Source organism: Pygocentrus nattereri, chromosome 30, assembly GCF_015220715.1.
Source record: "Pygocentrus nattereri isolate fPygNat1 chromosome 30, fPygNat1.pri, whole genome shotgun sequence".
NCBI lineage: Eukaryota > Metazoa > Chordata > Actinopteri > Characiformes > Serrasalmidae > Pygocentrus > Pygocentrus nattereri.
Window position 1 is genome coordinate 8,792,524 of NC_051240.1, and position 15,042 is coordinate 8,807,565.

Below are 15,042 nucleotides of genomic sequence, written 5' to 3' on the forward strand. Positions count from 1 at the left end.
TTAAGAAATTTAGGAGAAAAAAGGACTGTATTGTTGCTGAAAACAAAAAAAGTAAATAAAATTAAGATGAAAAAAGTGAAGACTGGGAAATTCTGAACTGTGGTAATGTGACATAAAACAAAGTGTTGACAGTGTTAAATAATGTCCTGTAGATTTTATCTGAGCTCGTCTGAAGCTGCTCCAAACAGAAGCAGCTAATTTGATGTTAGTAATTTGTTGATTGGAAAACTGAGATGATTAAACAACATTTTTGACTGTATTTAAAATTAAGTTGTGACATGTACCATATCAGTTCTCTGAAAATATAATCTCACTCTGACAGTGATAATAACAATAATTTAATGAACCTCAGGTAAAAACTTGGGATCATGGGTGAAATGTAAACCTAAATAAATACAGAATGCAATGATTTGTAAATCCACTTTGACTTATTTTTAAATGAAAACAGTACAAAAACAAGATTTTACTATATCAGCTTGTTTGTTTTTTGTAACGATACACTCTAAAACTGATGACGGATTAAACAGACAACCATGCTTGAGTATAAAAGGATCATGCAGGAAAGATTTAGTTCATTATGAGCAAGGATGTGTCAAGGTTCTCCACTTTGCCAAAAAAGGGACAGTGATTAATCCAGCAGTTTAAGAACAAAATTCCTCAAGGAGCAGTTGGAAGGATTTTTGGTATTCATCACCTTTCAATGTACATAACACCATGAAAAGTTTCTGCGAATCTGGAGAAATCTAATTGTGTGTAAAGGACAAGGCTGAAAGCCACGTTCAATTATGATGCATAAAATATGAAAAAGACAGCTTTTGCAGTTGTACAGTTGAGCACTTGTGTGATGGAAGAATGGCAAAAACTTTACTTTTCATGTAAGTTAATGTGAAGATTGTAATTGAACAATAATGTGATTTATTGTAATTGATTTTGGTGCGTTTCCATTGGTCAAGTTGCTATGGAAGTTTTACACAGTGTAAAGGAGAACCGCCGTGTTCAAATGACGTAGAAAAATAAAAAATACTAACAATGAAGATGCATGTTTTTCCTTGGACAACAACTATTCACTAATCAGTGCTTTCTGTTTGCATTAGCAATTCACATTCGGTGCCAAACTCCTTTGGAATTGAGGTTTGTACTAATAATGATAATAATAATAATAATGATAGTTTTAGTGTGATGGATTTCTTGTTGTTGTTTTATTTTGTTTTGAAGCCAGTCCTTAGAAATAATGGGATTTTGCATAAGAAAAAATGTAAATAATGTAGAAATAATGCTTAAGTCAGCATTTTGAGTTTTGGTTGTGGTCTACTGAACAACTGCCCCCTTTGCCTTTTGGGGAAAATAATGGGAAATTCCCAACATGCAGGAAAAACTGCTGTAATATTTTATGCCTGTAATGAGCAAACAGTGTTAGTCATGAAAACACCTACTGGCATATCTGGTGAACTGGAGTTGATGATGTCTGTGTGTGTGTGTGTGTGTGTGTGTGTATGTGTGTGGTGTGTGCGGCTGTCTTTGGTGTTATTCAATTGTGATGTAAAGTCAGCTTCCTTCTAGCTGTGATCCAAGAACCTTTAGAGTCTAGGACTGACCAGAGAGAGACGTGTGTATATGTGTGTGTGTATCGGGGGGCATGTTTCCTTATCTAAGGTCCACAGGCGGTTTTTGAGTCCCTTATCAGCACTCACCATATTGTGCGAGTACATCCTCCTGTCCAGCAGAGAGCGGAAAACTGCACCCCCCCACCCCCCCACCTCTCTCTCTCTCTCTCTCTCTCTCTCTCTCTCTCTCTCTCTCCCCAGCTCTCTGTCTCTCACAACTCTCTCTCACCCTCTCTCCCTCTCTCTTTCTCTCCCTCTCTCTCTCTCTCTCTCTCTCTCTCTCTCCTCTCTCTCTTTTTCTACAGTCCAATACATCCTTATCCAAATGGCAGCCAATTGGAGAACCAAGTCTGCTGGAGGAAACAGGAGGTAAAGGGAAGAGTGAGAGAAAGAAGGACAGACAGAGAGAGGGAGAGGAGAAAAGAAAAAGAAAAGGAGGGAGAGTCAATGGAAGTGAAACGCATCACCTCCATTTACTCTTATTTTACAATAACAGTGGGTTATCGTTAAGACACTGGATCCTATGGAACCTTCATTAGTGTTCCGTATCTTACTGCCCCCCCCCCTCTGATTAGTTTCTAGGCTACACTGACCACAGGTCGTTCATTTCAGGAGCAGTCACTACATCTTTCAGTTTTGCCTTAAGTTGTGGACGGCAGAGAGCAGCAGTGACGCGAAGGAAAGTGAACACGGGAGAGCAGTCAGAGCGTGAGAGAGCGAGAGAGAAAGTTAGTGAGGAGCGAATGGAAGGCGTGAAGGAAAAGGAGGTTGCATTTGTGACACAGAAGACAGGCAGTCGAGGACATGAGGACACACACCAGCAGTGGAGCTAGCATGTGTGTGAGGGTGTGATCAGCATTCTCACCACAAACATGGTAAGTACCTTAAGGAAGCTATCAAAGAGGCTATTAAGGAAGTGGACTTTATTGACATTCATCAGTCTACAGTTATGAAAGCTAGACTACTGGACTGTCCTGTTCACTTCAACTGCTGCTAAATTATATTAGTAGCTTCAGTGCTTCTAAATACTTTATGAAATCAGTACAGTTTAATTTTAACTCCTAACCAGTTCTACTTTACTGTGTACTTAACACTGTGTACTGGAATAGTGTTGACCAGGAACACTTTTTTACTGATCTTTAATACCAATATTAATACTGCTTAATATCAAAGTATAACACTTAGTTAAAACAAATGAATTACATAACTCTGATGCAACTGTAAATGCATTCATGCTTACACTTATTTAAACACAATGCTCTAGTATATGTACACACAGCTGTGAAGTTAAAGAAATTATAATTTTAGAATTAAATATAATAGATATATTGTACTTTTTCTATGGTTTGTGTTTTCTATGCAGTGTTTATACAAAGAGTTCATTTTTTGGAGAATTTAGATAAAATTACTGAAGACTAATTGCACCATTAATCTTAGCATCTTTGGGAATTATATAAATATATTATTTTAGTTTCGATGGGTTTTTAAAAATATTTATTAATTTTATTTATCTATGTATACAACATTTGAAAAAAATGCAAGCTGCTCTTCAGATTTTGTCAAAACCTTGTAATGGATTGAACAATAGAAATGGTGCGAATTAAGTAGGAAAAAACATTTTTTCTGATTTACATTAAAAGTGATGATTTTTTTTCCTTTTAGTTAAAGCTACCATTCTGGAGATAATAAGACTTCATTCCAACAGTAACAGTATACTAGTTTCTGCACTTAGATTATAAACTCCAGTGTGTAATTCTAAAAAGTAGCTACTTTTTCTGTAGCCTTTTAACACAAATGTGTAACTGTACCATTATGATTGCTGTGAAAATTCCCATGTAGTCATTTAGCTACATGCCTGAGCAAATATGATTCAAACATAAAAATTACAGCAGCAAATGCGGTCTAGGCTAAATATAGCATTTATTGTTCAGCAACAATGGAGACCCCATAGTCCCTTATGCCGCAGGTTGTGTAGTTAAAGCACTCCGTTTAAATATAGTGATGTAGGTCTTGTTTGTTTGTGTGTTCATAACAACAAATAATTCATCTTACTTTGGGTGGACTACATAAATGATCAGAAAGAGTCATTTTGAGTGTAAGAGGCCTTATAGTGTGTACTGTCATTTTGTGCATCACAGTGACTTTCCTTAAATTCACCTTCACCGTTTCCACCATAACTAAAAAAAACATAATGATAAAGAACATGTATAATTATCACCAGAAAGGGGAAACTAGCTCAGTGAATGGAAAGAGGACAAGAGGGGGAAAGGGGAAGGATCTGGATTGCAAAAGCAAGTCATGAATCACTCAAGCCCAGGCGAATTTATCTTTCAACAGCCCCAACTGTTTTATTTATATTCTCAAAAACAAACGTCATCAGCGTTGTATTCTTTTATTTTTCATTGGTGATGAAAGATGATCTCTAACTTAACATTAATTCAAACATGCCTCATCTTTACTGGACAAATTTGCTGCAGATACATGTATAAAAAGGCTTGATTATGATGCTACTACTCTACATTTAACAGGTTCAGCTAATTTGTAGGAGGTTGTAAACCATTATGAAGTGTCAGATGTGTGCAGAAAGAAGAACAGAGTAGATGATTGTAACATGCCTGAGAAAGTGGTTCAACATCAAGAACTTTAAATAAAAGTAACATCTAGAATGGCTTGTGTTTGAAAATTGGTCATCAAATCTCGAAGCAGGAATTACTATATAGAGATAAACTACCATATGTTATTTATCATCTAATTCTGTCTTGATATTCTCAAAAACATCAAATATATTATAAATATTGCCTTTCAATACTATCTGGTGTCCAGCTTATAGCATTTCAATCTATGCTGTGGTTCTATAAGTTATTATTGATTAAAATAACAACATTTTTAAATATAACAAGTGATTCCAAACCTTTGAATTATAATGTAAGTGTCCCTTATTATATATATTTTTTTTTACTTCTAGCTGAAATATTACTTTTATGACCATGCTTACAGCAAGTATGGCTGGCAGTATGTATGACAAATATGTCTGTGTTTACTTTATTTACAATTTATCTACAATTTATTTACAATTGCTGCACCTGTACTGTTAAAACTACAAAGTTTACTGAAACTACTCTTGTTGTGCTTTTGCAGTTGTTCAGACCTGTGAGCATCATATGAAAACAAAAGGAAACAAAATGCAGCCCAACGTCTGGCAAGACTTTTAGCAACTGATCTCCAGTCAGTTCCAAAAAGCTTCTTAACAGAGCATCACAGTTTGCATGACTGGGACACCTGATCTTTTAAGAGAACCAGACAAATGGGAAAGTTTCTGAGCAACATGATCAACACACACTCCTGACTTCTAGCAAAGTCTAAGCTGTGTGGTGACCTTTAGCTTTTAGTGCTGTGCGGCCAAAAGCACACCTGGACCACAGAGTTACTGCTCTAACTGCTGCATCAGAACCTCAGACACACCTGGAGGCATAGATTCAGCACCAAACAAAAAGAGAGAGGAAAGCAGGACACAGGGTTAAGGGGAGGACCATGATGGAGAAGTTGGATCCCACTGTCTCCCCCTCCCCTTCGCCTGCACCTTCAGTGACTGACCGCTTGACCCCTACCCGTGATGTTTCTCCATGTGCTAGCAGCCCTGCGGCTAATGAGGCTAACCACGTGGAAAGCAGTGCGGACACGATCCCCAGCAGTCCTGCAATGACTGAGGACCGTTCAGAGCCTGCATCAAAGCCTGCTGAGACAATCAATGCACAGGACAAATCTGCCACGCCACCCCTACTGTTGGGGTCCAAGCACTCAACCACCCTTTCCACGTCCACCATCGTTCTTTCATCTCCCTCCTCTCCTTCCCCTGCTCCGCTACCACCTAATATTCCTGTCATCAGTCTGGCTCACAGTAAGCCCCCAATGCCCCCTATCCCAATGCCTGCCCCCCAGCTCACAGCCCTTCACCCCATCCCAACCCTGCCCCATGGGCCCGGTGAGCTTAGGCTAGCCCAGCTAGCATCTCTCTCTGGAGCAAGTCCTACAAGCACCGTACCTCCACCTGGAACTCTGCTGCCACACCAGTACCTGCCTGGACATCCACTACTCAACAGGTAAGAGATTATCTATTATTTGTGAAACACGCAATCATAAAATGCATGTGATATTTTTCAGTTAAGAAATTATGGAAAATTATGACGTATGTTGATGATCGTAACAGCCAAGTACACAGCGACAGAGTGCACTGTAAGTGCAAATGCAGAAAAATGTTGCTGATAAAATCTAATATTGTTGCAACACTAATAAATAACTATAGCAGATTGGTCAAGAGAAAAGGTTATATGCAGTGCTAGCTATAATATTTATATTACATGTTACTTTTATGGTTATTCAAAGGGTTTAGTGTGAAAAGCTCCATTCCAGAGAAACATAACTCAGTCAGAATTGTTCACAGTGGTGATGTTAGGAACCAGATGCCTGACAATTTCAATGCTTCTAAATCCTCCCTCACAGAAATGTATAACATGAAATGGTTATGAATACACTGCCTGATTCCTGAGACAGTTTCATGATATTTTTGAAAATGTTTTGGCAAAAAGCAGGTACACGTTTTACATTTACATATGCATTATATATATAATGTATATTTACATATACATTTTTTAATCTATTCGTGGCTGGGGCTTTGTAGGGTGTAAGCCATTTATCACCACCACTGTAAAGAAATCGGTGGGTAAGGCTAAATTAAGGTTTGCTGTTGTCTTATTCTCTGCATAAAATTGAACCATAGAGCTGTGGTTGTCGGACTTAGACCAGCAAATCTTCCTGCCATCTACCTGACACTGATCTCTTGTAAGATGGAAGGTAGAACATACACAGCGATAAAAAATCTGTTTAAAAAGTTGTGCTAAAATTAGGATTATCAGAAATAACTTTTTTAGGTACTTGGGCTTTCAAGAATTGAGAAGTTCTTTACTTTTGAGTCTAAACTGAGTATAATTAAAACGAAAGGAGAACTTGCTTTAGAGATGACAATGTATTTTGACTTTAGAGTTCTGTGAACTGGAGACTTTCTGACTTAAGATTCATCTTATGAGCAGATACTGGTTGCTAAAAATCACTTAAAGGTTGTTAGAGTATCACAAAACTATAAATTAGATCATTCCTGGTGTACTAGGTGGTGTATTTTGCCTCTACCTGTAGACGATCTAAGTGCATGACCAGTTCAGGTGCAGCAGTCCTATATATTCAAGTATCTTTGAAATCTTGGAGGGCTGGGCACTGGTTCAGCACAGGCTGTTTTGCATATTGATGTAGGTTGATAGAGGAAGATGTTAAAAATAGAGGATGGAGTGTTGAACTGTTTGAGTGTATTTTAAAATATATACAAGTCAGGTTTAGCTGCTTTGATAGTTTTGACAGTTCTTGGTTCTGCTTGGATGCTAATGTAGACAGTCAATTCCCATCTGTAGAATTATGATGATAAATGATGTTGTCATGACCCAGACTCTGTAAGGAAGTACCACACATGAACATACCTATTGTTAATTTAATTGCCATCATGTTACTGACTGAGATAACTTCTATTATTTTCAGTGGTGGACAGTAACTAAGTAAATGTAATTCGTTACTGTACTTAAGTAGTTTTTTTGTGTATCTGTACTTTACTTATTTCCATTTTGGGCGCCTTTTTCTTTCACTCCACTACATTTCAAAGTCAAATATTTTACTTTTTACTCCACTGCATTTTGAGAAATCTGTCGTTCCTTTTGGTATTTGTGTGTAAAAATGTAACATGTCAAAACAAAAGAAGCACAAATCAAGAACACCAATCAGGGCACAGCGGTCACCTTGTTCTGAGCTTGTTTTGACCTGTTGGTCATACCGACCCAGTGCAGCACACAGTTCATCGTCAGTGCAGCAGCGTAAAAATTTGGGAGCACATACATGATGAACTAACCTAACATGATGAACTAACCTAACCTAATAGACATCAGCGTCACTAATTAATGACCTTCTATTAAAAGACTGGTTTACCAAGAGAGACGCTGGAGGACTTTCACCTGAAATGAGTTCATGAAGCCAGTGTAAAAAGACCACAATATAGAAATATGTCCACATATGCAGTTGTGTCTGGATTGTTTCTTTTTTTCTGAATTCATACAAACACTTTAATTTTATAGTAAATTAGATTTGGTTAGTTTATGTTTATGAACAGAGGCCTACAGATCAACACAGTAAAGGAAAACTTATTTGTGATCCTGAGTTTAAATCCAGTTTTTACTCAACTTGGAACTAAGTTGTAAATAAATCTGAAACTGAAACTTTGCTTGTGTGTAAAAAGTGATTTCAGAGCCACTCGGTTCTCCCTGATGAAAACTGTTTACCTGCAGTGTTTTGTGCTTATGATCATTTTAATAGACATCAGCGTCACTAATTAATGACCTTCTATTAAAAGACTGGTTTACCAAGAGAGACGCTGGAGGACTTTCACCTGAAATGAGTTCATGAAGCCAGTCTAGTTATAAAAATGATAACAGGACATCAGAGCCAGAATTACTCTTTTAGTACTTTTACTTTATACTTAAGTACATTTGAAGGCAAATACTTTAGTACTTTTACTCAAGTTGAGGTCTAGAGTAAGGACTTCTAAAACATAGTAAGGAAACTAAAATATGATCATGGCATGGTGACACTCTCCTTCTGGACAAGCTTCTGGATCTCGTGCAGGAGTTTCTTTGTTTCATCTATATGTACCCCAGCATGCATTGCCACACTGAAAATCCACGTTGTAATTATTCTAATTTCCATTAAAATGTGTATGTTTGTAGTTCATTTGTTGCTGATGTTCTGTTTGAATAGCTCATAGTTAAGGTTAAGTGCCATCTGTTCTGTTGTATACTTTTTTGAACCAGCCATAGATTAGAATGATTGTACAATGGAAAGATTATGGAAATGATTAAATAAAGGCAAAGCAATACAAAATAAACTTAGAGATCTAAAGAATGATAATTTGCATAATATTATTACCTCTATAGCTATTAATATCAATTACTGGCCCAAGGCTAGTTCTGTATAGACCTTTTCAACTGTACATGGAAGTATACACCATGTGCTGGGTACTTTCAGGACAACTCGACAGAGAATTGATCTTTGAATTCTTTAACTTTGTAGTTTGTTTGATATGCTAATATGATTTAAATATGTCTAATGTCGAGCTGTTGCTATGAATATATTTGCATAATTCTAACAGACCATTATTAGCACTTTTAGCATTTTTGGAGGTCCAGTGCACCAAATAGAGGGTAGTGATGTGCAGATATACAGGATAATATCTGTAACTTTCCTTGCTGTATTTCCTTGCTTTGCAACCAGGTTCTTTAACATTTATGCCAGTTTTTAGGACTGAACATTTCAGAACACTCCAATGATAGCTAGAGCTGGATCAACACAGGTCTATTGTGTTTTTGCCCTGTGGTTTGGGTTGCGTCAGAGACCGATGTCTTGTCAATAACATTTAAATTGAAAGTCAATTCAAATGGAACCTCATTCAGAAAAGCCAATGAGAGCTCCTGGCCTCGTCAAACAGCAGATTTAACTGTTTAAAGCAATGAAGTTTGTTGGCTGATAGACAATGAAAGGGTCACAGTCACCGTTTTAAAACTGCTGCAGGCAGCGGCCTTGTGGGTCACTAGTGAGGGTTTTGAAAAGGCTGTGAAAAAAGTATGGGTTTGATCTCGAACACGAAAAGCATTTAGTGGGATGCTCACTCCACCATCTTACAACTATGGCCTTTGTGCTTATGATGCTTTAGGGAAACTGGGGAAAAAAACAGCACCTGCTTCCCACACCAGTAACCCGTGACTCGTTGCTCAACTCTCTGTCTGTCTTCCGCTCCCTGCACACCAGTCGTGCCAAACTGCCATGCTTCATGCTGCTTCCCTCTTCTGCTTCAAGTACCATGCAAAAGTTTGATATCTATGCTTTTCAGTAATGTAAAATCAGTGGATTCTGTTGCAGGTGAAAAATATATTAATTTGAATATGATACATCTATAAACATACATTGATAAAATTATTATGAGGCTACAGTTATGCATCCCCTTATAAAAACGTTTATTCATGTGTGCTATTAGTTGCTTCTCTTCAATTAAATATAAGTGAGTATGTACTTATCAGTTTACTTTATAGTAAATAATATCAGTGTACTTAAGTGTAACTGGCTTATACTGACAAGTATGCAAAAAGTTTTAGATAAATGTGGCCTATACTTATACCTGTACTTATACATATACTTGTATATAAAAGTATTCGTATATATCTATCCATATGCTTATATATACTTGTGGTCTAAAAAGTGGGCTAGAAGTGGATATCAAGTACCTATATGTTCACCTAGAGTATACAAAATAGAACTTTGATGTAAAGTAGTTGTGTACTTAATGTTTACTACTTTTAAATTCAAAGAATACTTAAAAGTGTACATTTATAAACTAAAAAGGGGGCCAATTTAGTCCCAAAATGTATTGAAATAGTACACTAATACGTATACTACATTAATATAAGTATACTTACTACCAATAGTGTACTTGGGAAATATTATATATAATATATATATAATAATATATTTAAAGTTTACTTAAAAAACTTGAAGTATACTTTTTTGTAAGAGCATCTCTGATTTTGAAGCTGTGTAAGACTTCAATATTAGCCATTTTGTGTCAAAATAGATGTTATAATAAATGCTGTCCAAATCAAATACTGTGAATTATTGTTCAGGATTGTTCCTGATTATGCAACATACATTGCATTTTCTGAGAGGTCTAATTTAACAGGCTGCTCAAATGCATCCTTTGCAACCTGTTGTGCAGTGTCATTTTCAGAATGAGTAAAGATCTATTTCAGCTCTCTCAAGCAGGTGTAATGAAGTCAGGCCTTGACTGGGCACATCTGTTCAATCAAAGCACAACTTCTCATCAAAGCCCAGATAATTGCTTTGTATGGATTTCTTTCCCTCTGAAACATTGGCTAAATTCTGTAATTTGCTACAACTCACTTCAGCTACAACTGAAGCTTCTTTGCATCGTAGGAGCCGATTACAAGAATGCAGATGGCTGCATTAAGCCCAGTATTTAAACAGCGTGTTCATTTTTGGAAAGAAGATGTCATTTTTGGTGATTTAACCCATGTTTCCTTTTTCTCTTGCAGCTCTTTCCTCGGTCCCTCTGGTAGCTATGGTATCTTCAGCAACAACCGCATTAAGAGAAGGCCATCATCACACTTTGACTTAGATCTGACTGACTGTAAGTTATAATGCATCACTGTGTGTGTATGTGTGTGTGTTTATGTGTCTACCTGATGGAGTAGAATTGTTTCCCAAAGCAGAGGTGAGGACTTATGAAGCTTTAGGTTTCATTGTCAGTGGGTTAAGCTCTAGTGAGAGTTTTTATTAGTCTTTATTTAACCTGTTTCATGACAGTCTGACATGGGGCTCTGGATTGTTCTGAGTGGAAAGCACTACAGAGTTGTAGTTGCACAGAAGATTATTGAGGGGTGGCCTTCCCCACATAAAATCTCTGTACATTGATACAATCTGTTCACAAAGATTGAGAGTATTTTACCTACAGAAGGCAGTAAAGCTGAACTGTTTTCTCAAGCCAGCTTAGGCCTGTTTATACCTGACAATAACATACGTCTTGGATGACGATCATAAGTTCAGGTGTGAATAGAATCTCAGAGATGCATTGTGATCTGATCACTCAGACCACCTTCGGAGGTGGTCAGGGACACATATGACCACATACCATTTGTTTTGTGAGTGTCAAAGCACTCCAATTAACTGCATCATCACAGCAGAGCTGAAAGCCGTTGCTTTGCATAGTTCTATGTAGTCTACACATTTGTAACAGCCTGCACTTTTATAAGAACAAAGACTTATGCGGTATTTTTGTCTGACAACGAACACAGCCAGAGTCATAATAAATGTAGTAAATATATGCAGCACTTCCAAAATCAGATCATAAGTGGTCTCTACAAAAACCATGGAAATGGCTATACGTCTTGTTGTCCACTTATGGCCAGATCACTAGGTGAAGTTAAAACCTTGTATGAAGAGTCAAGTTCGAATTTTGTGTGAATGTTTTGTTGACATCGCAATCTAATGATAATAAGCACCTAGAAGGTTTAACTCTCATTTGAACTACGTGTACCAATGAATGCAACATTTTGGGGCAAGCAAATTACCTGCTTCAAGCAACAAATCCTTTTTTGTAAGTCTATGACATTTCATTATATTTTTACATGGTTCTTTTTCAGGTCCTCCTCAGAAGCTGGCACGACGCGTCTTCACAAACAGCCGAGAGCGCTGGCGGCAGCAGAATGTGAACGGCGCCTTTTCAGAGCTGCGCAAGCTCATCCCGACACACCCGCCGGACAAGAAGCTCAGCAAAAATGAGATCCTGCGTCTAGCCATGAAGTACATCAACTTTCTGGTGAAGCTGCTGAACGACCAGGCCAGCGAGAGGGCTGCCTGCGGCCTGACAGATGGAGCTGAGGAAGAAGAGGATGAGAGAATGAAGGATGCAGCACTGGGTAACGGGGACAGAGACTGTGGTCACAGCTTGCACTCACTGGGCCCAGACGATGCCCCACCGTCCCAGATCAGCCTGGGCACGGTGCGTCCAGCCATGGCTACTGCTGGCCGCAACAGAGACTCCACTGACTCGGTTGTCGCCCTGACAACGTCGCCGGGGTCCAGTTGCTATGGCGACACGGACAGCGAAGAGACCCCGGGCATGCGGAACTCTGGGATCATAAAGACAGGTGTGAGTGGAGGGATGATGGAGAAGATGAAAGAGCAGATACAGACTGTTACGGCCAGTGGATACCAGCGATGACATTACCTGGGACATCAGCGTCATACATGCCTATATGTCCAAAAGTGTGAGACAACCCTCTCTGATTAGTGGATTCAGCTCCTTTAAAGGAATACTTATCAGTTTACCATCAGTTACCTCAGACAATAATTTAAATACATTCCCTACTGAACTAAGTAAAGTATAGACAACCTGTTTACTCAAAACTCACTTATAATAGAAGCTGTTAGGCAGTTAAATTAATTTGAAATACGACTCTATAACATAGGAGCATGCTTATCAAAGCTGTTCTTATGAAGTTTTATCTAGCTTTCAAACACTACAGACAGACAAAAAAAAGTCATTCAGGTTACATTTGTATTCTTTAAAGGGCACTTATCATAGAAAACATTTTGTTGAATTGTGTTAACCTTAAAAGTTAAAAGTTTCAAAATGTACCATTTACTCTTCTATCAATGAAAAGTGCCAAAAGCAGCTCTTTTTGAATTCACTTGTTCAGACTATAGCAGTTTAGCTCCACCCATTCATGCTGCAATTATGAGTTTCAGCCAAGGCTGCTACATAAATGAAGAAAGAACACAGACCAATCAGAACAGAGATCATTTACATTCATTAGCCTTAAAGGCACAGTACAAAAACTAAGGGATAAATAGAGGGATCATTTTAAAAGATTTCAAATGTTATAAGTGGACCTCAGGAGAACAAACTGCAAAAAAAAATGTAGGATGTGTCTTTTTCTCGTGTCATGCAAGAGCAAAACTCCATCCAAAACACTACCTTTTAGGAAACTAGTCCCAATGAGTTAAGCATTTTACAGCTTAATTTCCAAATATGTGTGACCTAAGAATTTATGATATTTCTCCACATCATTTACTTATAAAATTCAGCAACTGACTACTGGCTTTTAGGTATTTTTCAAGTCAGTTACTTTTCAGTTATCCACTAGGGAAATGTGTCCAAATTATTGTCAGTGGTTAGTGAGTGTACACTGCAGTGACAGCAGATAAGGTTAAAAAAATGGACATTACACAGACATGTTACAGTGCGCAAATTCAGCCATGTCATCTTCACAGAAAAGTGCTGCTAGTAATGGATGCTTTGGAGCAGCCTAATTTCACCATACCCATTGCCAAACATCAGCTTAAGTGGTATAAAGCCCCCCAGCGTTGAGCTGTGGAACAGTGAAACTGCATTCCCTAGAGTGATGGAGCTCCATCCAGTACCATTCAGATGAGTTAGAGTCATCCAACATCAGTGCCTGACCTCACTAATGCTCTTGTGGTCGAATAAATTCCTGCAGCAACAACTGGTGTTATGCCTTCCCAGAACAGCAGAGGCTGTTACTGCAGCAGACAAACTCTCTATTAATACCCCTGATTACCAAAGAAACGCTGGACGAGCAGATGTCTACAAACTTTTGGACATGTAGTCTCATATAATATATAAACACTGGAATGCTCTGGGAAATGACAAACTGACAAAACGGAAGACAGAGCTATGTAGATTGAGTGACGTGTGTGTGGTTGGCCTTTGTGGTGTTGTGCTGTTATGAGTTTTGATTTAGACATTTATTTCTGATTTATTGTTTGTCTGCACAAGATTAAACATCCACATTATGTTCCTCAAGGTGATCTGGGAGATTACTCTTTCTACTGCAAGTGATGATCCTCTTATCACACTCAGGCATTGTGAAGTTTGGGTACCGCGTAGTTCTCTATTTGGGTTTTGAACTGTCAGCAGAAAAGAACGAGCCCCATATTTTCAGGACGTTGTGACATTCTGTATCGTAGACAGCAGGAATAAATAGACCTTCTGAGTTTGTCGTTCCTCACTTGACATCCTCTTACCACAAACACAAGTGTGTGTATTGTTTTTTTCTTGAAGGTATCTTGGGCTTAAAACCAACTTCCTAAATTGGGTGCAGCGATATATTTTTGTAATTAGACTTACAGAAGTCTTTGAGAAGGCTCCATATATGGACATGTACGGTACCCTGAAAGAAACGTCTACATCTGCAGACATACAGTTCTCTAAAAGTAGAGGAAAATGAGTTTTCAAAGATATTGAATTGAATTTTCCACATTTTTTTGGAATAAAATAGTTTGCTGTAGTTTGTAAACATTGTTTAAAAAGGTACCTCTCACTCCCCATTTCTTACAGTCTATTTATGGAAATTAAACGTAAAAAAAGCCTGATTTGATTGCAATATATTTGTGATGTCATACATTTATATACTGTATAGCCATCTATTCAATCCCACGTTCAGCCCAAGTTATAAGGAATGTTTCAGTGTGTACTACAGTTTGTAGATATAAATGTACATATATCAGTCTTAAAGCCACAGTAACAAGAACAGTCTACGTAGTTGTTTTAAAATAATCATTAAAAATGAATTACCACCTTTTCTGGTGCCTAAAACCACTCAGCCAGGCTTTGCATCAGTTCAGTGAGTAACCAATTATCATGCCCCTCTAAAGACCTCTGATTTAGTGCAAGCTTCAATAATGGAAAGTGACAGTAAACATGAAAAACGTAACTGCTCTTTACACACAGCCAGTAAAGAAGGATTTGCATGCA

At 37.9% G+C, this 15,042-nt stretch overlaps 1 protein-coding gene across 1 annotated transcript; it reads left to right on the forward strand.

Annotated features, from left to right (window-relative positions):
- Window positions 1-1,840: 1,840 nt before the first annotated feature.
- lyl1 (LYL1 basic helix-loop-helix family member) lies at window positions 1,841-14,323 on the forward strand. The gene is made up of 4 exons (XM_017692946.2): window positions 1,841-2,479; window positions 4,743-5,704; window positions 10,799-10,893; window positions 11,906-14,323. The coding sequence occupies exons 2-4, from the start codon at window positions 5,136-5,138 to the stop codon at window positions 12,484-12,486; spliced, it is 1,245 nt and encodes a 414-aa protein (XP_017548435.1). The 5' UTR covers window positions 1,841-2,479; window positions 4,743-5,135; the 3' UTR covers window positions 12,487-14,323.
- The last annotated feature ends 719 nt before the right edge of the window (window positions 14,324-15,042 follow it).